Raw genomic sequence first — 26,352 nt, forward strand, 5'->3', positions numbered from 1 at the left:
ATGTGCCACCACACTCAGCTAATTTTTGAATTTTTAGTGGAGACGGGGTTTCACCATGTTGGCCAGGCTGGTCTCGAACTCCTGACCTCATGATCTGCCCACCTCGGCCCCCCAAAGTGCTGGGATTGCAGGCATAAGCCACTGCGCCCAGCCCACAATATGTCTCTTAATAAATACATCTCAAATGTCATGGACGAAGTCACAGATTATCTCCCACATATAATTCAGTAGTCGTTCTTGTATTAGTAGATAGCACCATAGCTTCAAGGTTCAAATAAAATGATAAAAGATACTGATTTTCTCATAAAAACATGATTTTAAAATTCAAACACCATAAACTAAAAATGGGGTGTGTGTGTGTGTGTGTGTGTGTGTGTACAGGCACACCTCTGAGATATTGTGGGTTTTGGTTTCAGACTGCTGCAATAAAGCAAATATCACAATGAAGTGAGTCACACAAATTTTTTGGTGTGTTTGGTGCATAAAAGGTATGTTTATATTATACTATAGTAGGTATGCAATAGCATTATGTCTAAAAAAAAAAGATGTATATACCTTAATTTAAAAATATTGTTAAATGCTGACAAACTTCTGAGCCCTCAGTGAGTTGTAATTTTTTTTTAGGGAGGGTCTTGCCTCAATAGTGGACCTAAAATATTTAGTAAACCATGCTGTAAACAGATGTGCTGTTATCCAGTCTTTGTTGTTTTGTTTATACAGCACAGGCAGAGCAGATTTAGCGTTAATTCTTTTTTTTTTTTTTTTTTTTTTTTTTTTTGAGACAGAGTCTTGCTCTGTGGCCCAGGCTGGAGCGCAGTGGCACAATCTCGGCTCACTGCAACCTCTGCCTCCTGTGTTCAAGTGATTCTCCTGGCCTCAGCCTCCAGAGCAGCTGGGACTACAGGTGTACACCACCACACCCAGCTACTTTTTGTATTTTTAGTAGAGACGGGGTTTCACCATGTTGGCCAGGATGATCTCGATCTCTTGACCTCGTGATCCACCCGCCTCAGCCTTCCAAAGTGCTGGGATTACAGGTGTGCACTACCACACCCCACCTAGATTTAGCATAATCCTTAAAGCCCTAGGATTTTCAGAATGGTGACTAAGCATTGGCTTCAGCTTAAAGTCACAGCTATATTAGCCCATGAAAAGAAGTCTACCTGTCCTTTGAAGTTTAGAAGCCAGACATTGACTTCTCTTTATCTGTAAAAGTCCAAGATGGTATCTTCTTCTACTAGAAGGCTGTTTTGTCTACAGTGAAAATCTGTTGTTTAGTGTAACCATTTTCATCAATTCATCAATGATCTTAGACAGATTTTTCTGGATAACTTGCTGCAGCTTCTACATTAGCACCTATTGCTATACCTTGCACTTTTCTATTATGGAGATGGCTTCTTTCCTTAAACCTTGTAAACCAACCTCTGCTAGCTTCAAACTTTTCTTCTGCATCTTCTTTACCTCTCTTGACCTTCATAGGATTTACAAGAGTTAGGAACTTGCTCTGGATTAGGCTTTGGCTTACAGAAAGCTTGTCCAACCCTGGCCCATGGGCCACATGCAGCCCAGGATGACTTTAAATGCCATACAACACAAATTCATAAATTTCTTAAAATGTTATGAGATGTTTTTGGGATTTTTTTTTCTCATCAGCTATTGTTAGTGTTAGTGTATCTTATGTGTGGCCCAAGATTATTCTTCCAGTATGGCCCAGGAAAGTCAAAAGATTGGATATCCCTGGCTTAGAGGAAGTGGTGGCTGGTTTGACCTCTGTCCAGACCACTAAAACTTTCTCTGTAACAGCAATCCGGAGTTGAGTTTTGTCATTTGTGTGTTCACTGGAATAGTACTTTTAATTTCCTTTAATAGTGCAAGAAACCTATCTTAACATGCCTTCCTCACTAAGCTTAATCATTTCTAGCTTTTGATATAAAATAAGAAACACGCAATTATTCTTTTACTTGAACACTTAGGGGCCATTGTAGGGTTATCAATTGGGCTAATTTCAATATCCTTGTGTCTCAGGAAATAGAGAGACCAGGGGAGATGGGGAACGGCTGGTCAATGGGGCATTTGAAATATGCAGATTTATTGATTAAGTTCTCTATCTCATGTGGTCATGGTTCATGGTGCCCTAAAACAATTACAATAGTAACATAAAGATCGCTGATCACAGATCACCATAACAACTATAACAATAATGAAAAAGTTGGAAATATTACAAGGATTTCTAAAACGTGACACAGAGACATGAAGTGAGCACAGGCTGTTGGAAAATGGCACCAACAGACACAGGGTTATCACAAGCCTTTAATTTGTAAAAAGCCTATCTGCAAGGTGCAATAAAATGCATACAATGAGATATATGTCTGTATAATGGTTATAGCTATGTAAAAATTGCCTTTGAATGTGGGAGGTAAAATGTAATAACAGATTGTTTTTAGAGAATTTGATTATGAGTTTATTTTAATATGTTCTTAAAACAACAAAACAAATATATTAGTTTGGGTTTTACATCAATCAAGTAGCAAGATCTGAATTGTCATTTTAGTAAAGATAACCGTCTAAATGCTTGGCATACTTTAGGTAACAACTATATGATGAAGAACTCTACTTCATTTAAACAAAATTACAGTTTTAGTCAATATTTTTAAATTGTTGATGATTTTTAAAAGTTACCTTTCCTTAGTGTATATTTAACAACTTTGCCATAGGATTCAGGCATTACATTGCTATGAGTATTAGTCAAGTTTCATTGTTTTATTCATTTCAAATTGAACTTGGTGTTATAAGTGCTATTATAGCTATTACCTCCTTTTAGCTGTATAACTTCTTCAGGACATTATTTATATGAATTTTATCTGGCTTGTAAAGAAACACAAACCTCATAAAACACAAATTTTAAAAGATTTTTAAAAATTTGGCCATTTTCAAAAAATTGAAAAAGTGGAAGTTATTGAAAATATTTTTCAAAAATAAAGACTATAAAAATATTTTTTAAAAATTGTGAAACACTTATCCATTAGCTCCACGTTAAAATTTCCTTTCTCCCAAACTTACACAATGTCCTGAATTATTCAGACAAGCAAAGATAAGTAAGGAGTCTAAAGAATGTGGTTTGCTTTTTACCTTTAAAACTTGGACAGTGATTTGGAAGTGCAGCTTAGTACAACTCCTTTTCTAAATAAAATTCTGCTCCATCTGCAACTCTGAACACGTAGACTGAAGGGGTGTTTCCCTTGGCCAGTGCCTGACCTCTGTGCACACCTTGGTCTGGCGTGACCTCGCCCACACTGCACACTGCAGCCATATAAATCAGATTTTTGACATGTTATAAAACGTAAGTCATAGCTCCCATTATCTGCAGTACTCAAAAACTTTTGAAACACTGCATGTCCAACAAAATTTATTTTTTGTGTGAATGTAAGTTTTTATTGAGGGTAAGTCCTATTTGTTTGGAAAAAAGGAAAAGTATGAGCCAGTGATTTTTAAAAATCAGATAGATTTAATGTTCTCTGTCCTGCCTGTTCTCGCTCGTGTGTGCTCTCTCTTGATCACTTGCTCGCTCGCTCTCTCTGCCTCTCTGCTTGTCTAAGAGCCGCTGGCTTTGAGAGAGACCTTGATATTACAACTGTGTTAGCAGATTGAGATTTCTGTTAGAGTCTTTCTGTTTAGGTCAGGAGTAAGTGTTCTTCATTGAACAGAATTGAGAGCTTATGATCATACTGTAAGTATAAATGCTTCACCTCTTCAAATACATATTTTAATTCCTTTGTTTCTGTTATAACAGGAAACTTCACATATAATTATGTCTTATTAGCTACATTGCTTTGCCAGATGCCAGATATTTTGTGTGTGTGTATGTGTGTGTGTGTGTGTGTGTGTATGTGTGTGTGTGTTTAACATTTTCTTTTCTTTTTTTTTTTTTTTTATTTATTTTAAGTTCTGGGATACATGTGCAGGACATGCAGGTTTGTTACATAGGTAAATGCATACATGGTAATTGCTGCCCCTATCAGCCCTGGACATTTCTTAAAAGAAAGATTTGCACAGATTGGTAAACGTAATGTGCAATCTATGGTAAACTTAAAAGTGGTTTTGTAAAAGTTTTAAAGGTTCTATAGAAGTGCAAAAACTTGAAATGAAATTAAAGATTTTTCTATAGTACATTTTGGCCATTTTCAATAAATTGAAAAAGTGGAAGTTATTGATTCTACTTAAGAGTCAGATAGTAAATAAGCTTTGTGACAAAGCAAAAAGTAAATTCAGTTCATTCAGTTTTATTTACTGTCTCATATCTTTCACGTAAAATTCCGTATGGTACTCTACTATGTTAATAATATTTACTAAAAATAAGCCTTATTAGACTTTTCTGCAGACAGATATTTAAGATTAAATTATATTATTTAGGCAATGATTTATATTAAGTACACTTATATTATTTAATATAGATCTTTTAGTTTTACCTGTTTATATTTTTTGATATGTAATAGGTATCTAAAAATGATGTAACTGAAATTTGTCCCTACTATATATATTATTTTCAACATTTAAAAATATTGCTATTAGAATATTTGACATTTTATAATGCCCTTAAAAGAAGACAATTTTCCCTAAATTTTTTAGGTGCTGTTTTTTAACCCTAATCTCTTGACCAAGAATGAAACCATTTAAAAATTAAGATGCCAACAGGTAATTTCTTATACATTTATGTTTTTTTCAGTATGTGTCAACAGTAATAGAACAACAACCAAAAATGTGTATTAACGCAAGGCTGTGTTATTCTCTTCCAACATCATTGGAAGAGATGTGAATATGAAATGTTTCAAATATGAAATATTTGGTTTTTAGAGACCTTCCTTTATGACATAAAACTATTTTATTTAGATTTATATATTTTATTGGTTTTACAACCTGATAAATTCTAGCTTATTCTATACCTGAAATCAACTCAAATAATAAGGAAATAGAAGTCAGAATTAAAGTAGATTCAGAAACAGTAATTCAGGTTAGTTTTCTTTGCTGATAAAATAAGCACCAGGTGTTGAGATATGTCTGATTATAATCTGATTAAAACAAGGACATTAATTTTAGCCGTGATACAGTTACATTCCACGCTCAGTGGAAAACCAGATATGATGACTCCCAGGATGCCGATGTAATCTAATGTAATGTAATGTAAATATTATTTTTTAACCAAGTTATTCTAGAAAATTTTTATAACCTTGTTGAAAGTTGTTTCATTAGAAAGAAGCATGGCATTGTGTAAAAAAGAAAAAAAATCTAAAAATTCATTTTGGTTGATTTTATTTTCTATTTTACCAGTTCTGTGTAGTTCTGATTTCCTCTTTCCATTTTTATACTCTTATAGTTATAATGTGATGCTGAAACAGGATTTTCTCAATTCCAAAGCAGAACAAAAGTTTTAAAATTTGAAATTCTGATTGTGGAGATAGCTGACTCATAGCAATTATGTCTTAGCAAGTGTTGATATTTTAGTGGCACATAAATGCTAGATAATTTTTAAAATTAATATACTAGTTTTAAGGTCAAATTGGATCCCCAATGGGAGTAATGCCATTTTCTTCTTCCCATTAGATGATTCTGGGTCATTTCCTAGACAGAAACAATCAGGAACTAACAATGTACATTGTAAAGCAATATAATTTCCCTTTTAAAGCTGAAAGACAAAATATTCAGCAAGTTTCTCTTCTAATCATAAATTACTAGTATAATGACTCAATGAATCCTTCTGTTATTCTGTCTAATTTTTTCTATATAATGTAGCCAGGGATTTTTCAATAAAAGGTTTAGGGGTGTGAGGCTGCGAGGAAGGAGAATTACCAAAGGAGAAAGAGAAGGCAGAGAGAGAAAGATAAAGAAAGGGTCAAAGATAAAGAAGTTGGGGCTGAAGACAGAGGAAGGAGAGAAAATAAGCAAGAGAAAAGTAGAGGTTTCTTTTCTTAATATTCTGAAAGATTCGGCTGTATATCAAGCTATGGCTTAGGTTTTTAGTTTTTCTTTGTACCTTTAGGTATGTCTTTATATTTAGTAGCTGTTACCTAAAATCTTATAAGATTATTTTTGGTTTCTGACATTTAGATTGTCATATAGGAACATTTAAAGTTAATCTTGGAAATAAAAAGTTAATTATCTAAATCCTTTACCAGCCACAGTTTCAGATATTAATGTATTTGAGACCTAATAGGAAAAACAAGAATCTAAATTCTTGACAGGGGAACTCTAGGTAATGCTACCATATCCCTGTAGTAAGTGAGAAAGGCCCTGTTTGTTCTAAGACTCTAATCACTTCCTTTTAGTCTAACTAATAAAGATATTCCTTATTTCTATTATATAGTGTCTAAATCCATTAGAGTTAATGGCCATATTTTTAGGACATATTTTTTTTCTCAAAGACTTAGAAGTCCCAGAAGTCTGTCAAATGAGGAATGGGATTAAGTCTTTCATTATGAGAATCTTCGTTCTGATTTTCAGAATTGCTACTTCAGTTTAAGATAGCGATTTCTATTCCTGGTTGCATTAGGAAAACTTTAATTTGCTTTTCTCTGTTTTATATATATATGCGCTTTAGATCACGAAGAGCCCTGTGGTCCCAGTCACAAGTCATTTTGCCTGAATGGAGGGATTTGCTATGTGATACCTACTATTCCCAGCCCATTTTGTAGGTGAGTGAAATGGACTCGGGGGAGATGTTAACTCTATTTTTTAGTATCTACTGACTTCTTTGAGAAGTGGTAAAGAGTAAACAAAAAATGTAAGATGAAAAGGTGTGAGACATATTCTTCATATTTACGTAGAGTAAAATTATCCTTTTAAAACAAAACAAAATAGCACATAAAAATCTCACTAGTCAAGGTGTTTGTTTTGAAAATCGGTAATGGTAGTTTCTGGCCTAGATATATATATTTTTTAAATAATTTCTTTTACTGAACTCTCTGATTTTAGCAATTTAAGGAAGGCAGCCTATGCTTAACATTGGCAAAATGGCTAGGGAATTCAGTAATCCAAAAAACCCAATATGAGGTACTTTATTTTGAGTTTATAAAACATAAACACATGATAACTGAGTTGGTACCAAAACTTACACTTTATATATTAAAAGCAAAAGAAGAGTTAAGTTTCTCTAACGGTGCTAGCAAATAAAAACGAAGGGTGTCTTAGCCACTATTGTTTTAAAATAATATAACTCACTGCGGGTGTATAGCGACCAACAAAAAACTTCAAAATAGTACTTCTGTAGCCAGCTGCCTATGAGTTTGGTTGAACAGGATTTAAGTGTATATAATAAACCCCTTTCAGTGTATGAGTTAACATCATGGTACTGCCGTATACTGTGACACTAACACCTAAAGATCTCAAGGTGTTTTGTAATGCATGTGAATTACTCTTTTTTGTTCTTTAACTGAAATGAGAAGTATAGACTCTGGATCTATAGTATAGTACAGAATCTAGAATCAAGATCTGGCTACGTAAAAAGCATGGGAAAGGAAAATTCATAGGAAAAGTTAAAGTTATTGGGTTGTAGTATGGAGGAGAGGAGGCAGAGAGAAATAACCTCGTAATTATCTCAGGAACTTTTTAGGGCTTTTCGTCTGGGGAATGGTGCCCCCAGGTATTTTTCTTCTGTAGTGAATATGAAAAGAGAAGGGGATGGAGGAACAAATTAACCATTACTTAACACTCATGATGTGCCTCAGTAGAATCCTTTTTTGGTTTTTGATCTATTTACTGGAATGTAATTTATGTATAATAAACTGCATTCATTTAAAGTACACATAGATTAATTCTGACAAATGTTTGTAGCTGTGAAATCACCACCACCATCACATCTAGATATAGAACATTTCCACAGATAGTCCCCTCAAATTTTGTTGCTGACTCCACTCAACACTTGATTCTCGCAAACACCTTAGAGAAAGGAGGCAGGGAAGACCTTAGAAAATAGTTAAAAAAGAAAGAAAAGGAAAGAAAAGAAAAGAAAAAAAAAGCGGATAATGAGAAATGAGGTGACATGCCAAAAGTCACATTGCTGGGAAGAAGAAAGAAGTGGCCTTTGAATAAAACTCCCAAGTTTCACTTAACTTTATAACATATTCATTCTGAATTCTTTCTAAGGTGATATGGCATATAGCATATATAAAATAAAACAAAAATGCTTATCAAAAGAAGTACATTTAATAATTTAAAAATACTAAAAATTTTTGTCCTGATCTTGATGATGGCTACATGGTTATAAAGACTATCCTTTCTCCACGGAATTGCCTTTGCTGCTTTGTCAAAAGTCAGTTGATCGTATGTGTACAGGTCTATTTCTGGACTATTCTTTTCCGTTGATCTATGTTTCCTATCTTTTCACCAATACCAGTCTTGAAAAACGTAGCTTTATAATGAGCAATATCAGGCAGCAGGATTCGTCAACTTTGTTCTTTGGCTCAATGATCTTTAGCCTCATTTTCTAATAGGCAGTATTTAATGTTAAAAGTTTTCAAGTGCATTTCTGTTTTGTTCTGCATTGCATAGTTTGTTGTTCAGTGTTTGGTTTAAACACTTTTTCATTATGATTCCTTCTGTAATCTACAGGATGTTTTCCTAACCTTTTGTGTTTATATCTGATTTAATGGCATTGTGGGCAGAGTACTTGGTCCATCAAGCTGTGCACTTAATATCTATCTGTATACTAAGCATCTATTATATCTCATTGAATAAGTTGAAAGAAAGAACGAAGAATGCCGGAATTTGGAGATTCATTAAAATGGAAAGAAACCTGGGTTGTCATCCCGCCTTTGTACCTTGGATAGATGCGTTTTTGTTTTGTTTTGTTTTGTTTTGTTTGTTTTTAATTTTTTTTTATTGCATTTTAGGTTTGGATAGATGCGTTTTTACGGTCTTTTCAAAAGTTACCAATGATAGCGAATGCCCAGCCCTGGTGTAAAAACGTATATAGTTTCTTCCTAATGTCAGAACCTAAGAGTAGTAATTAGGGAGTAGTTGAAACCATGCCCTCCGGGTTCGTGATGGATAGAGAATGAAGCAAGGTCACCACATTGCACAACAGCAGGAGGTTCTGTGGCTTGGCACCCTCTTTGGAACGTGAATGTTGTATTCTGGAGTTGCTAAACACCCTGGAAGGAAGTGAAGTAGGGGAGCAGGGTAGGGAGCAAAAGGGCGACTGAGAGAAAAGGAAAAAAATATAGTGATTGAGGGTTCACTGACATTGAATGGCAGATATATTTTAAATCGTATTTTATAAAAATAATTGCTTTCCGGCAGGGCGTCTTGGCTCACGCCTGTAATCCCGACACTGTGGGAGGCCGAGGCGGGTGGATCACGAGGTCAAGAGATTGAGACCATCCTGGCCAACATGATGAAACCCCGTCTCTACTAAAAATACAAAAATTAGCCGGGCGTGGTGGCGTGCACCTGTATTCCCAGCTGCTTGGAAGGCAGAGGCAGGAGAATCGCTTGAACCCGGGAGGCAGAGGTTGCAGTGAGCCCAGATTGCGCCGCTACACTCCAGCACTCTAGCCCGGCAACAGAGCAAGAGTTCGTCTGCAAAACAAACAAACAAACAAAATTGCTTTCCACTTACCATAGGACCACATTTCTAATGTAGTCATATAGGCTATAAGAGCAATAGCTAAGAGTGATAAACTCGTTTTCCTATCCACTTCATACTGTTTTCTGCATTTCCTGTTTCTATTACAGTACTGACATCGCAACCATCTTGTCACTGAGAAATCCAGACTGATCTTTGACTCTGTCATTGCCCTCTTATCCAGCTGTCAAATCCTATTTCTATCTTTGCTGTATCTTTCATCACTCCAGTCCTTTCTGTTCGTACTATCATTACACTAGCCCAGAGTTTCTTAACTCCTTGTTTGGTCTTTAGAAATAGTCCCTCACCGATTTTCCTGGAGCCTAATTCTCATCATTTCCGCAGTTAAAACAAAACAAAAAAACCTTCAGTGACAGTCCTCACACCTATCCATCTACCACTCGTGAAATAATCTCTCTCTTTTTAACCTAGCTCTTTCAGCCTTCTACCATTTGGCCCTCAAACTACCTTTGGTGCCTTTTCTTCTTGGTCTGTGTTCTAACTAGAACCATTCCCTGTTTATGTTAGATACACTTTATGTTATGCTGCCTGCCAGCCCCACCTCTGTCTCCCCCTCCTCAGTCTACACGGAAATAAAAAGGACAAGGACGAAGACCTTTATGATGATCTACTTCCACTTAATGAATAGTAAGAGGCATATTTTCTCTTCCTTACAATTTTCTTTTCTCTTTCTTTCCTGTTTTGTTTTTTTCTTAAGACAAGGTCTCGCGGGCTGGAGTGCAGTGGCGCAATGTCGGCTCACTGCAAACTCCGCCTCCCGGGTTCAAGCGATTCTTCTGCCTCAGCCTTCTGACTAGCTGGGATTACAGGTGTGTGCCACCATGCCCATCTAAATTTTGTGTTTTTAGTAGAGGTGAGGTTTCACCATGTTGTCCAGGCTGGTCTTGAACTCCTGACTTTAGGTGATCTGCCCACCTCAGCCTCCCAAAGTGCTGGGATTATAGGCGTGAGCCACTCTGCCCAGCAATGCCCCCTCCCCCTCTCCTTTTTTTTAAGAGACAGGGTCTTGCTCTGTTGCCCAGGTTGGAGTGCAGTGGCTTGATCATAGTTCACTGCAACCTCAAACTCCTGGGCTCAAGTAATCCTCCTGCCTCCTCAGCCTCCCAAGAAGCTGGGACTACAGGCACATACCACTGCACTTGGCAATTTATTTTTTGTAGAAGATGGGGTTTTGCTATGTTGACTAGGTTGGTCTCAAACTCCTGGCCTTAAGTGATCCTCCCACCTCAGCTTCTCAAGGTGCTGGGATTACAGGCATGAGCCACTTTATCCGGCCCCCTTATGAGTTTCTTAATAACATTACCTTTTCTCTAAGTTATTTTATTATAAGAATACAGTATGTAATACATATATAAAATATGTGTTAATCGACCGTTTATGTTATTGCTAAGGCTTCCAGTCAACAGAAGGTTATTAGTAGTTACGTTTCGAGGGAGTCAAAAGTTATATGTGGATTTTTGACTACATGGAGGTTGGTGCCCCTAACCTCTGCAATGTTCAAGGGTCAACTGTATTTGTGCCTTTAGATCTAAAATGTCTCTAGTCAGCATATAGTTGTGCATTATGTGTTTTTTGTTCTTTTGCTAATCGCTGTCTTTTATTAGATAATTTAATCTATTTATGTTTAAAGTAATTATTGCTGAGAAGGGACTGAGGTAATTTTGCTACTTATTTTCTACATGTCATCACTTTTTTGTTTCTCATTTTTTGTATCACTGTGTTTTGTGTTTAATTGATTTTTTTGTAGTAAAATTTTTGTTTGTTTGTTTGAGATTGAGTTTCACTCTTATTCCCTAGGCTGGAGTGCAATGGCGATCTTGGCTCACTGCAACCTCCTGGGTTCAAGCAATTCTCCTTCCTCAGCCTCCCAAGTAGCTGGGATTACAAACAGACGTGCACCACCACCATGCCTGGCTAATTTTGTATTTTTAGTACAGATGAGGTTTCTCCATGTTGGTCAGGCTGGTCTCAAACTCCCAATCTCAGGTGATTCGCCTGCCTCGGCTTCCCAAAATTCTGGGATTACAGGCATGAGCCACCATACCCAGCCTATAGCAAACTGTTTAAATTATTTTCTCATTTCCTTTTGTGTATATTCTATAGCTATTTTCTTTGTGTTTACCATGGGGGTTACATTTAAAGTTATAACACTAATTTGAATTTATACCAGCTTAACTTCAATCTCATATAATAACTCTGCATATATTATAGCTCCGTCCCCACTTCTTTCATTTATTGTCACAAAATAATATTTTAATGTATTGTGTGCCATTAGTTGACAAAACGTCAACTAAGAATTCTTCTCAATACATTAATGTCTTAAATTATGTAGAAGATAAAAATGGAGAGTTACAAACTATTTTTACAATAATACTAGCTTTTAAAATTGTTCATGTATTTATGGATATCTTTAATTCACCGTGCAGGACTCCCTGAGCTTTTCTTGCACAGCAGGTCAAGTGATAATGAATTTTGTTAGCTTTTATCTGGGAATGCCTTAAAAACTCTTAGTTTTGAAGGAGTGTTTGTTGGATGGATATAGGATTCTTGGTTCCAATTGTTCTGTTTGTTTGTTTGAGTTTATCAGCCTGCTATCTTCTGGCTTGCATAGTTTTAATCAGAGAAATTTGTTGATAATCTCACTGAGGATTCCTTCTATGTCAGGAGTCACCTCTCTTGCTGCTTTCAGGATTCTCTGTTTGACTTTTAAAAGTTTGATTATAGCACGTTTCATTATGGGTCTCTTTGAGTTCATCTTACTTGGAATTCATTAACCTTTTTGGATATTTATATTAATGTCTTTCATCAAATTTGGGAAGTTTTAAACAATTATTTCTTTAAATATTCTTTCTATCCCTTTCTTTTTTCTTTTTCTGGAACTCTCACAATAGGCATGTTGGTCCATTTGATGGTGTCCCACAGGACCCCTAGTCTCTGTTCACTTTTCCTCAATCATTTTTCTGTTACACAGACTGAACGACTGTCATTGCCTTATGTTCATCTATTTTAACATAATGTTTGAAAATTATAAATTTCCCTCTGAGAATTAATTTAGTTGCAGCTCACAATTTTTGGTGTCATATTTTCATTTTGTTTAATTGAAATGTTTACTAATATCCTTTGAGACTTTTCTTTGATCTGTTAATTCTGTGAAAGTGTATTGTTCAATTTTCAGCATTTGTGGATTTTCCAGTTCTATTTTATTATTGGTTTCAAGTTTAATTCTGTTATAGTCAAAGAATATACTCTTTATAATTTTGTTCCTTTGAAATTTATTGAGGCTTACTTTATGGCCCTTCATATAATCTATTTTGGATGATCCATGCACATCTGAAAAGGAGAAATTGATTGGTGTAACATTCTATAAATTTCAATTAAGTCACATTGGTAAGTAATGCAGTCCAAACATTGTCTTTCTAGACTGATATTTTGCCTGATTATTCTATTACTGACTAAGATATGTATGTTAACATCCTCAAATATGGTGGCAGATTGCCTGCTTCTCCTTTCTCCAATTTTGCATTATATATTTTGAAGGTATGTTAATTATCACTTGTACATAAGTTTAGACTTCTGATGCATTCTCGTTTAATTGACCCTTTTATCATTGCACAGTGTTCTGCTTTATCTTTAGTATTTCTTCTTGCTGTAACATCTACCTCTTTGCTATTAATATAGCTTTCTACTTGTTCATGTTTACACAGTGTATCTGTTTCTATTTTCATGCTTAAAAACTGCCAGGAGTGAGTTTTAAAAAAAGTCTCTAGCATCATAAGGAGTTTTTTTCACATTTCAAGTACTTAAAAAAAAAGAAAAAAGAAAAAAGGACATCTCTACAGATTTTCTTTTTTTTTTTTTTTTAAGACAAGGTCTTGGTCTCTCACCCAGGATGGAGTGCAGTGGTGCGATCATGGCTCACCGCAGCCTTGATCCTGTGCTCAAGTGATCCTCTGGTCTCGGCCTCCTCAATAGCTGGGACTACAGATGTGTGGCACCATGCCCAGCTAATTTTTTTTTTATTTTTAGTAGAGACAAAGTCTTGTTATGTTACCCAGGCTGGTCTTGAACTTCTGGTCTCAAGTGATTCTCCCATCTCGGCCTCCCAAAGTGTTGGGATTATAGGCAGGAGCCACTGTGCCCAGTCTCTGTTTGGATGATGTATGGGGTTTAAGATAGAGATCCAGATTTATCTTCTTTAATATGGTCACGGTCTTAGTCTGTTTCCACTGCTATAACAAAATACTTGAGACTGGATAATTTATAGACAGTAGAAATTTATTTCTCACAGTTCTGAAGGCTTGGACATCAAAGATCAAGACACCAACCTTTGGTGTCTGATGAGGGTCTTCTTGTTGCAAGTTCACAGAGCAGAAGGGGCAAATGCTGTGTCCTCACATGGCAGAGGGCAGAAGAACATTAAAAAAGCCTAAGCTCGTTTCCTTTAGCCTTTTGATAAGGAACTAGTCCATTCATGAAGATGAGGAAGGCCCAACTCATGCCAGCACAATGGGGATTATGTTGCAACACGAATTTTTGGAGGCGATACATAGCACCTACCCAGTCTTTTCATTATTATCATTTTATATATCATAATTCCCATTATAATGTCAGCCCTATAGGGCAGAAATTTTTATTATGTTTACTGCTAGAACAGCACCTGAAACATAGTAGGCACTCAATAAATATTTATTAAATGAATGAATTAATTCCCCTACCGATTTGAGATGCCAACTTTGTTATATGTGAAATTCTATATTATTTATTTATTTATTGAGAAGGAGTCTCGCCCTGTCACCCAGGCTGGAGTGCAGTGACATGATCTTGGCTCACTGCAACATCTACCTCCTAGGTTCAAGCATTTCTCTGCCTCAGCCTCCCCAGTAGCTGGGATTACAGGTGCCCGCCATCATGACTGGCGAATTTTTGTATTTTTAGTAGAGATGGGGTTTCGCCATCTTGGCCAGCTGGTTTTGAACGCCTGACCTTGTGATCCACCCACCTCAGCTTCCCAAAGGGCTGGGATTACAGGTGTGAGCCACTGTGCCTAGCCAAAATTCTATATGTATTAATTCTTACTGGAATTCTTTTTTCTTTTGGTCTGTCCATTTATTATGCCAGTGGCAATCTCTTCTAATTGTTGAATCTTTTTAGTGAGTTTAATATATGGTAAGTCTAGTTTTTGCGTCCCTCCCCTGTACCTTGGCTGTCCTTGCTTTTTAAGTTTTGTATGTGAACTTTAGAATAGTTCAGAAGAACAAGTATGAATTTTAAAAATTATATTAAATTGACAAATTCCCTTTAGGAAAGTTTATTTCTTTATGATGCTGAGTCTTCTTATCCAGGATTGATATGTCTTCCCATTAGTTCAAATCCTTTTCTGTACTTCAAGAGTGTTTTTAACATTATATATGTTTTGTACGTTTCTGAATTTTTCCCCATAGATTTCATTTTTTGTTACTGGGGTAAATCAGTTTCCATACATAAATTTAATACGTTATTTCTATGCTTAAAATCCTTCAGTGACTCCATCTCACTCAGGTGAAAGCCAGTGGCCTATAAAACCTTAATGATATGGCCCCTATTCTTGTTCTCACCCCAAAGCCTGCTACTATCCAATTGCTCAATCTACTGCAGCCAAATTAGCATCTTTGCTATTCCCTGATGCCAGGAAAGTTCCTGACTTAAGCTGTTGCCCTGGCCTTTCTCTCCTGTGTTGAATGCTCTCTCCCCCAACATCCTCATGGCTGACTCTCTCTCATCCTTTTAGTCTTTACTATCAACTTTTCAATGATGCCTCCCAGACCACTTTTTAAAAAGTCAAACCTATTCTTCTCCTGTTCCCTCTCTTTCTTCCTCTCTTACCATCTGCTGATGTACTATATAATTTACTTTACGTGCTGCCTCCCCAAGCTAGAAGGTAAGTCCCACAGAGTTCCCTGATATTTTCTGTACATCTAGAACAGGCACAGAGTAGGTTTTCAATAATTATCTGTTGAGTGAATGAATGCCCCACTACTTTGTTGACTTCTTTTAGAGTTTGTAATAATTTTTCTGTTAATTCTCATAGGTTTCTCGTTATGTTGGATACAGTTTGATAAAGCAGAGTAATCTGAAACCCAAGTCAGGCTTTATATCTTTTATAAAGCTTTTCTGGGTAGAATTAGCTGTTCAGCCCTGTGGCAGAGGCTGTTCGTGTCCGATAACTATGTGGTCCACTGCATTTGCCAGCCTCACTTACAGTAGGACTGGGTCTATGTGATGAGATTCTGGACAGTAGCTTATGGGGAAAGGGATGCAAGACTGTCACAAGTCTGGCCCTGAAAAACCACCTCCTGAAAAACTCCACCTCTCATTTCTCCTGCCTCAGTGACCTTGAAGGCCTGTTCTCCAGGTATCAGAGCCAAGAGGTGGAGAGGGGCTGCCCTACTGACATTGGGCATTAGACTGTAATGTGAAAAAGGATTAAACTTTCATTGTATGAAGTCACTATTATTTGTAAGTTTGCATTCAATGGCAGCTGGCATTAACTTTGTTGACTGTTACGTGCCCACACTGTATGCAGACAAATTTCCATCTTAGGTATCTCTCTACTGTACTGAGTAGTTTATGTGTCTACTGCTCTCTAATAGAATCTAAGGCCCTTGGGACTGAAGAGTTCTCTTGTTTGTCTTTGAATCTTCTACATCTAGTATATATCATGTAATTTAATAACTACTCAAATATGTTTCTTGAGTGAATTTTTGAGGAAAAACTAAGATGGAAAAGGATTTGGAAATCTGAGTCACTAAAAAAAAAAAATAGGGGTGTTTAATACCAGGCAAAGAAGGGTGAGAAGATGGTGAGATGAAACTCTATGAAGAATATCTTTGGCAATACAGATATTTCAATATTAACGGAGTTGAATTAGTACCAAGAAATAAAAATTTTCTCACATTAGAGAAAATTAGGAGATGAATTATTTCATAAAAAGTTATTTGTAATTTTGTACAGAAATGTTACTGAAATGATTTTTGCCTTGATCTAGTTTATATATTTTTTTCTCTCATTAAATTTATAACCCATCAGATCTCTGGAAATCTCAAGCTTTTCTTAGTCTACTAGAGTATTAGAGTGAAGACTTAAATGGGGAGAAGATCATGAAAAAAGCCTTAAAAATATTATTAAAATAATTTTTCTCTCATTTACACCTACCTCATCCTTTTTACAAAGTTTCTCAACCAATATGTGTTAGAAGAAGGTTCCAAATATAGAGCTAATTCTGCCCATCAAGTAGCGATGTGTAATACTGATATTTATAGATCTTTATAATTCCCGTAATACATTTCACTGGAAACATTCAAGGTTTGAGCTAGAATTAATTTATTTTCACATTCTGACACAACCATTTCATCGGATTCCTACCAAGACTATAAACAGATGTAGTAATAATAAATATAATATTGGGATCTAGTAATATTATGTAGATGAATGATCTAAGCAAGTCACTAGTTTCTGTAAAAATAAATGGTTATAAATAGGAATTTGGCACTTTTTCCAATTTTGTGACCAAATCTCTTCTTTGCTACTTTAAGAGCTTTTATGTCAGGAACTATTATCTAGTTTTCTCATCTTCCAAAAGTGTGTTCTTTTGTATCTATTTCACTGTCTTTTATAGCTGAACATATATGCTCTGTTAAAAAAAAACAAAGCTCATTTGTTTAATAATGTGAATAATTGAGCTTCAAACCCTTGTAGTTAAAAGATTTGTACTACTCAATGAAGTTAGTATATCTAGGAAATACTACTGTGTGATCATGGTATTATCACAATCTGAGGTCTCCCCTCAGCATGTATGGTTAAGAATTGAATGAAGTACATTGTGAGGGATCTCATCTCTCACAGCAGATACATAATGATTAGGCTTACAGAGCTGGTGTCTAAAGTAAGCTTTGTTATTTATTTATTTATTTATTTATTTATTTATTTATTTCTTGAGACGTGGCCTCATTCTGTTGCCCAGGCTGGATACTTCAATATGTTAATATAGGATGATGTATAACTGACACAGACTTGAGTTGATGTGACCCAGGCATTCCTTTTCTCTGTACACTGACATATATGGGAAGCCAAATTTGTGATCAGAATATTTTTAATGGGTATAGATAGAACAAGAAAACAACAAGAATTTATATAATTTGAAAGTGTATCTGTAATTAGTCTGTTGCATTTATTTCCACAAGAGAAATAATCTTAGAACTGTAATGCATGAAGTCTTCTGGCTACAATTTCTTCTCTCCTTAACAGTGCTTAGGTAGGCACTGCCAGTGTTTGCCTTGGTGCCTTTCATTTCTGTGAGTGTCCCTTGAGGACCAACTCCTCAGACTGACAGCTCTTTCTTTAGATATGTTAATGCATATTCAGCCAGTCTCTATTAGTTAAAGGAATTTTGCTTTATTCTGCTCTGATTCATTGACTTTATAATTCAATTTGCATTATGTAATCTTATTTCCTTCAGCTCTAAGTATTAGACATCACATCAGTTCCCCACTTGCACTTCGCACACAATCTAAATATCATTGAGGCGTGATATAGTTTGAATATGTATCCTTTCAAATCTCATGTTGAAGTGTGATTCCCAGTGTTGGAAGTAGGGCCTGGTGGGAGGGGGATGAGAGCAGACCCCTCAGGAATGGCTTGGTGCCCTCCTCATGTAATGAGTGAGTCCTTGCTTTATTAGCTCATGTGAGATCTGATTGTTTAAAAGCATGTTGTCTTCCCCTTTTCCCTCTTGCTCCCTCTCTTGCCAGGTGATACACTGGCTCCCCTTTACCTTCTGCCATGATTGTATACTTCCTGCAGAAGCATGAGCCAAGATAAACCTCTTTTCTTTTTTTTTTTTTTTTGAGACAGGGTCTCACTCTGGAGTGAGACCACTCCCAGACGGGAGTGCAGCAGTGCGCAGTGATGCAGCCTCGACCTCCCTGCTTCAAGCAATCCTCCCACCTCAGCCTCTAGAGTAGCTGGAATAAGAGGCACATGCCACCATGCCCTCTACTTTTTAAATTTATTTTAGGGACAGAATCTTCCTACGTTGTCCAGGTGGTCTTAAACTCCTGGGCTCAAGCAATCCTCCTCCCTGCCCTCCCAAAGTTCTAGGATTACAGGCACAAGCCACCATGCCCAGCCTCTCTTTTCTTTGTAAACTACCCAGCCTCAAATATTCCTTTATAGCAATATAAACAGACTAAGACAAAGTGTATTACAAATATATTGTCGTGTTGCTTATTTTAAGTGTCTTTGTCTAGGCCCTGACTTTCAGAAATATGATTCTTGTGGCTAATATGTCATTCTTCTATTTCAGTCTTAAAGAAGGCACATAGATTTTTAAATTCTGTTAGACACTTCCATGCTTGAGCATTATCAATATAAGTTCTGATTAAAACAACTTGCTTTGTGTACAACTAGCTCATATCAAATACTCATATACATCCTTTTTACTAATAAAAATAATAAACTCTGTACAAGTACAAACACTATTTGAAGGCGCTAGAGAATGACTAAAAGCAGGAAGAAACAGAAAAGTCGTTGACACATAGAAGAAGGAACTGTCATTGGGTGAGTTTCCCATATTTATGGCTTTTTGCCTGAGGACAAGCCTTAATCAATTACACGCATAGTGATAAAATGGGATAGAAATGTGCAGGCAATCACGACAGCTGGAAACTGAATGTCCTGAAGAGAGCCACAGAGAGGGAGCCTGAGTTCTTTACATGGTTTATATGCCCACATCTCTGGGTGGCCTTTAATTTGTATGCATAGAGGACTCCAGATAGCCCAGGTAAGGCTAAGAAAAGTGAATAGATATTTCAACTGTTGCAGCAGTAGGGAAGATAGTTTAGAGTTTCAGTTAAGCCAAGACCAGTTTTGTCCAGGCTGATCTTGAACTCCTGGGCTCAAGCAACCCTCCTCCCATGGCCTCTCAAAGTTCTGGGATTACAGGCACGAGCCACCATGCCCAGCCTCTCTTTTCTTTATAAATTACCCAGCCTCAGATATCCCTTTATAGTAATGCCAAGGGTTTTATTTATCCTAATGAAACAACATATTTATAATCTAAAAAGGAACACAACAGAATCTAGAATCTACAACATGTCACTCATACAGTCTGGGTTAGACTAGACAAACGAGGACAGAAAAATGTGATCCACACTCAAGAGTAAAGAAGGTCAGTGGAGTCTGACCTTGAGATGAACCACATATTGCAATTAGCAGATAATGATTTTAAATCTTAAGAATGTATTCTCAATGATATAACAGAAAATATGCTTATTATCAATGAGTAAATATGAAATCCCAGCAAAGAAATAGGAAATATGGAAAAATAATGAAAAATGAAACAGAAATTCTAGAACTAAAAAATAACATCTGAAATAAAAAATAATTTCTGAGTGGGCTTAAGAGTGGATTGGAAAATAGAAGAAAGAGTAGATGTATTTGAAGATCTGTTGAAAATATCTATATGAAAAACAGATTTTTAAAAATTTTTATTTGTTTATTTGAGCGGGAGTCTGGCTCTGTCACCCAGCTGGAGTGCAGTGGCACAATCTTGGTTCACGGCAACCTCCGCCTCCCAGGTTCAAGTGATTCTCTTGCCTCAGCCTCTCAAGTAGCTGGGACTACAGGCGTATACCACCACACCTGGCTAATTTTTGTATTTTTAGTAGAGATGGGGTTTCCGCATGCTGGCCAGGCTGTTCTTAAATTCCTGACCTTGTGATCTGCCTGCCTCGGCCTCCCAAAGTGCTAGGATTACAGCTGTGAGCCTGAATTTTTTTTTTTTTTTTTTACAAAGTCCTCAGTGACTTAAACAGTGTTAAATAATATTGATGTACTTGTGAATGGGAACCCAGAAGGAGAAAAGAGAATGCAGCAGAAAAAAAAAAATGAAAGAAATGATGGCCCCCAATTTTCCAAATTTAGTGAAAGCCAAAATTTCATATTTAAGCTCAACAAACACCAAGCAAACTAAGACACATCATAGTCAAATGGTAGGAGAAAAAAAAGATAAAGTGAAAATCTTGAAAACAGTCAGAGAAAGTGACATATTACATATGGGGAAACAGCAGTATGAATGACAACTGATTTCTTATTAGGTATTATGGAGACCAAAAGTTAGTGGAAGGAAATATTTAAAGTGAGTAAAGGGAATAACTATGAACCCAGAACTTTATATCTTGCAAAAATATCTTTCAAGGATGAAGAAAATAAAAGCATTACCAATAAAAGTGGGAAAAAATGTCCATCAACTCAGGAATATATAAACAAAATGTAGTATATACACACAATGGACTATTTGTCAATAAAAATAAAGTACTGTTATGTACTACAATATAGATCACTCACAAAAATATTATGCTAAGTCGAAGAAGCCATTTGCAAAATAACCCCAATGTGTAATTCTGTTACACATTTTAAATGTATTACACATATTAATTTATATATTAAATATCCAGAATAGGCAAATTTATAGAGACAGAAAGTAGATGAGTGGTGGGGTGGGGAAAGGAGATTGATTGCTCAGGGGCATGGTGTTTCTTTTAGAGGAGGTGAAAACATTTTAAAATTGGATTGTGATGATGGTTACACAACCCTGTGAATATACAAAAAACATTGAATTGTATACCTTAAATGGAAAGTTTGTATGGTATGTGAATTATATCATATAAATAATTTCAGTAAGTCTGTTTAAAAATGAAGGCAATATAAGACACTTTCAGATAAGAAAAAACTAATTTATTACCAGCAATCCTATACTAGAAAAAATGCAAAAGGAAGGTATGCAGGCTGAGGGGAAATAATACCACGTGGAAACTTGAGCCTACAGAAAGGAATGAAGAACTCTGGAAACAGTAAACATTTGTGTAAATATGAAACTGTCTCTTAAATCTCAACTTAGATAAAGTGCATATGAATACCTAAACCAAAAATAGTAACATTGTTTTGTGAAGAATATAGACCGTAGATGCAATACCCATGACAACAGGGGCACAAAGGGAAGGGAAGCAAAGGGAACGGTACAGTTGTAAGATTTCTGCGTTTTATGTGAAGCGACACACTATTAACCCTAAGTACACTGTGCTGTTCAGAACGTGTGCTGTAAGCCCTAGAATAACCACTGAAAATGTAATGCAGAGTTAGCTAAAAGGTTTATAGACAATGGGAATAAAATTCTAGAAACAGTAGTTAACCAAGAAAAGGAAGAAAAGAGAAACCCAGGTTCAGAAAATAGATGGAACAAAGAGAAACAGTGGGATGGTAGACCAATATATAAACTTAATTATTTTATTAAGTGTAAATTAACTAAACATGCCAACTAAAGACAGATTGGATGTTGAAAGAGTAAGACAGGGAGAGAGAGAGGCATCAGGAAGACATGTATGACAGGAAGTCATAAATGTGTATGTACCTAATCACAGTTTTAGAATCATGAAACATTTGGTGAAGGGAGAAACAGATAAATCCACTAATTGGGGATTTTAACATCCCTCTCTCAGTAGTTCATAGATCAATTAGACAAAAAAAAATATTCAGTAAGGACACAGAATATCGGACGAACCACTGTCAACCGCCTCAACCTAATTGATAGTGATAGAAAAACCTATCCTCCAAAACTGTAGAGTACACATTTCGTTCAATGTACATGTTACATTCACTAAGACAGAGGCTGGGCTATAAAAAAGTTTCAATACATTTTATGATTGAAAATTTATAGGACAAAGGTCAGCAAATGGTAACCCATGGGCCAAATCTTGCCCATCATCTGTTTTTGTATGATGTTAGTAATAGTTTTACATTTGTAAATATTTTTAAAAATATTTTGACATAGAAAATATATATAAAATTCAAAGTTCAGTGTTGGCAATTAAAATTCTATGGGAACAAAGCTACACTCGTTCATTTACATATTGTCAATGCCTGCTTTCACGCAACAAAGTTGAGTAGTTGCAGAAGAGACTGTATGGCCTATGAAGCCTAATATTTTCTATTTGGCCCTTTCCTTTTAAGAAAACATTTTCCTGACCCCTGCCATGGAGTTCTTTCCCTTATCATGATAAAATTATAGCAGAAATAACTAACAAGATGTCTAGAAAAGCTCCTATTTGGAAATTGATACCTTGAAAAGATTATATAAAAATTAATAAACTCATAGCTAGATTAATATATGGAAATTACCAGCAGAGTATGGTAGCTCACTCCTGTAATCCCAGTGCTTTGGGAAGCTGAGGTGGGAGAAATGATTTAAAGCCAGGAGTTCCAGATCAGCCTGGGAAACCCTGTCTCTACAAAAAAAATTTAAACAATTAGCCAGCAATGGTGGTGCATACCTGTCGTCCTAGCTACTCAAGATGCTGAGATGGGAGGATCACTTGATCCCAGAAGTTAGAGGGTACAGTAGGCTATGATTGTGCCACTGCAACTCCAGGCTGGATGACAGAGCAAGACCTTGTCTCAAAAAAGAAAAAAATTACCAATATCAGTAATGAAAGAGTCCAGATGATCCTGCATGTCTCCAAAGGATTATAATAGAGGCTTCTGCTTCCTCCCTTGATGAAGTCATTGGACCAGATGAAGTAATTGCTCTCCTGTTTCAAATGTCTGTAAAAATTGGGAAAATACATGAAACACCCCTTTTTCAGACATCTGACAACAGACAGTGCAGGACAGTGATCCCTGAGAGAAGGAGAACCAGATTGGAGATCCCTCCAGTCTTCCAGGCTGTCTTCCTGGGGTTACATTCCAGACCGTGGCGCAGAGATGGGTACACCAAGGGGAGCACTCTGGCCTTGCTGAGCTAAGGAGAAAGAGATCAGAGGTCAGGGAGAGTGACGTGGCTAAAATTTGTGGATGGACTACCAGAGAAGAGGAAGTGTGTAAAAGAAAGAGTTCCAGAAATCTGCATAGAGATCCCTTTCGATTGTCTTGCCAAATGCCACCTTAGACATGTGTAGTGTCAAACTCCAAAGTGCTGTGCAAAGAACTGCTGGGAAGCTCGAAGCTGAACAACCCCAGAGCTCAGGAGGGCTGGGATGTGTTGACATTCTGACCAGCCAGAGTGAAGTGTCCTTGGTAAACACCCTGGATATTCACTTGAGATCCAAAAAGAGTTACAGGATTACAGCGAAAGTTGGCCTAACTGCTACTCCAGTTATATCCTGTCAAAGCTTAAAACCAAGCCTCAACAGAATCAATCTGATTTACAAGTAAATTTGTCTCCCAAAGAAAAGTTAAATGCTCTTTAAACAAATACTACAAAGTGTAGCACTGAAAACCAAAAGATTCACAATGTTCAGCAAGCAATACAAAATTACGAGATACACCAAGAAGCAGGACAGTGTGATTGGGAAATAACAGTCAGTAGAAATAGACCTAAGAATGTCAGCAGTGATGGAATTAGCAAACGAGATTTAAAGCAGTTACTATAAATATGTTGAGAATTTAAAGGAAAACCTGAATTAAATGAAGATATTTCTAGAAGCTGAAAAATGAAATATCTGAAATGAAAAGTTCAGTGGATGGGCTTAAATTAGATACTGCAGAATAAAATATTAATGAATTTAAAGACATAGCAATAAAAACTTTCCAAAATAAAACAGAGATTTACCTGGCCTGAAATTTTTTATATAATAAGGGTGCTAATCATGGACACAGGGAGGGGAGCATCACACACTGGGGTCTATTGGGTGGGGAATAAGGGAGAGACAGCAGGGGGTGGGGAGTTGGGGAGGGATAACATGGGGAGAAATGCCAGATGTAGGTGACGGGGGGATGGAGGCAGCAACCCACGTTGCCATGTGTGTACCTGTGCAGCAATCCTGCATGTTCTGCACATGTACCCCAGAACCTAAAGGGCAATCAATATATTTTTAAAAAATAAGCGTGTTATTAAAAGACGTATTATCTTTTCGATTGAGATATGAGTGGCAAACATTCTTTTCTGGTTTGTCAATTGTCTTGTGATTTTGTTCTTGGTAAATTTTTGGCCATAATTAAGTTTTATTTTTTATTTTTACATAATTTTACGTAAGTCTTTTATGGATTTTGGATGTTGACTTATAATTTGATTTTTCATATTCAAGATGTGGAGAATAGAGTTGATACAGCAGGCCTTAGACTGCTATCCTTAGAAAGGCCTCCTCGTGAAGCTGGCCCTCGCTGATGTTTAGAAACATATCTGGCATACAGTTCCCTGTACTTGAATGAAACTTTTCCTAAATGGTAAGGATGTCTCTGCATGCCTAAACTGTATAAGCGTTGTGGTTTATGCTGAATACCTGCTTTTCTTTCGGGAGTCTGGAATTTTGGTATGTGCAAGGCAGGAGATACATATATGAACAGTTACCGTGAAAAATCTTGGGCACAGAGTCTCTCATGAGCTTCCCTAGCAGACACGTCACTTGTGTCGTCACAATTCGTTACTAGAGGAATTGCGCATGTTCTATGTGATTCTACTCAGGGGGCTCTTGGAAGCTTGTGCCTCATTTTCCTTCAGACTTCACCCCATGTAACTTTTTCCTTTGTAGTTTTTGCTGTGTATCTTTTTGCTGTAATAAGTCATTACTATGGGTCCAACTATGTGTTGAGTCCGTTGAGTCTTCGTGGGACTTAAAATGGAATTCACTCTTATTTTTTCCTTTTTGCTCAATAAAGACTTTTTTGGCCTGGTGCAATGGCTCACGCCTGTCATCCCAGCACTTTGGGAGGCTGAGGTGGGTGGATGACCTGAGGTCAGGAGTTAGAGACCAGCCTGGCCAACATGGTGAAACCCCGTCTCTGCTGAAAATACAGTCCCAGCTACTTGGGAGGCTGAGGCACAAGAATTACTTGACCCTTGGAGGTGGAAGATACAGTGAGCTGAGATCGCACCATCGCACTCCAGCCTGGGTGACAGAGTTAGACTCTGTCTCAAGAAATAAAATAAAATAAAATAAAATAAAATAAAATAAAATAAAATAAAATAAAAAAAAAAATAAAAGTCCTTTATAAGGGCTTGTTTTATCTTCACAGCAAAATTGAGAGGAAGGTACAGAGATTTCCCATATACCTGCTGCTTTGACACATGCAAGGTCTCCCCCGTTATCAACACCCACGACCAGCATGGTCCGTTTGTTACCACTGAGGAACCTGCATCAACACGTCATAATCACCAAAGTCCACAGTTCAGGCTTCACCCACGGTGGTGTACATTCTGTGGGTTTGTACAAATGTAATGACGTGTGTCCACCATTATACTATCATACAGAGTATTTTCGCTGTGCTGAAAATCCTCTGTGCTCTGCCTATTCATCCTTCCCCTGCCCTGTATTTTGTTCAGGAACTTTGATCACTTTTGTTTTTAGATATTGGGGAAACAATTATATTCATAAATTCACTTAGGATTTATATATTTATAAGACTGAATCTACTTCATCTAGAAGTGTTTTAAAGCTTTCCTCATATAGATATTTGTGTAGAATTTATGTGTTCGTAAGGTTGAATCTATTTAGCCTAGAATATGTTTTAAAATTTCCCTCATGTAGGTTTTTCATATTTCTTAAATTTATTCTTAGTTACTTCATTTTGCATATATTGTGACTGGGGCTTTTTCTGCCTATATTCTAATTATTGTCTGTATGTAAGAAAGGTACTGATTTCTATATGTTAATTTCCTCCTGCTATCTTACTGAGTTATATTACTA

At 36.5% G+C, this 26,352-nt stretch overlaps 1 protein-coding gene across 4 annotated transcripts in view; it reads left to right on the plus strand.

Moving 5' to 3' along the window:
* The first annotated feature begins 3,334 nt into the window (after positions 1 to 3,334).
* Positions 3,335 to 26,352, plus strand: part of NRG4 (neuregulin 4) — a 76,810-nt gene continuing 53,792 nt past the window's right edge. For 2 of the 4 annotated variants that reach the window (XM_074392644.1, XM_074392641.1), the window contains exons 1-3: positions 3,335 to 3,727; positions 4,627 to 4,692; positions 6,593 to 6,686. In XM_074392644.1, coding sequence (XP_074248745.1) covers positions 4,683 to 4,692; positions 6,593 to 6,686 — 104 coding nt within the window. In that variant the 5' untranslated portion in view covers positions 3,335 to 3,727; positions 4,627 to 4,682. The remainder of the gene's footprint in view (positions 3,728 to 4,626; positions 4,693 to 6,592; positions 6,687 to 26,352) is intronic. The other 2 variants (XM_074392642.1, XM_074392643.1) reach the window with 2 other exon arrangements.

Source organism: Saimiri boliviensis, chromosome 2 (assembly GCF_048565385.1).
Source record: "Saimiri boliviensis isolate mSaiBol1 chromosome 2, mSaiBol1.pri, whole genome shotgun sequence".
Lineage (NCBI taxonomy): Eukaryota > Metazoa > Chordata > Mammalia > Primates > Cebidae > Saimiri > Saimiri boliviensis.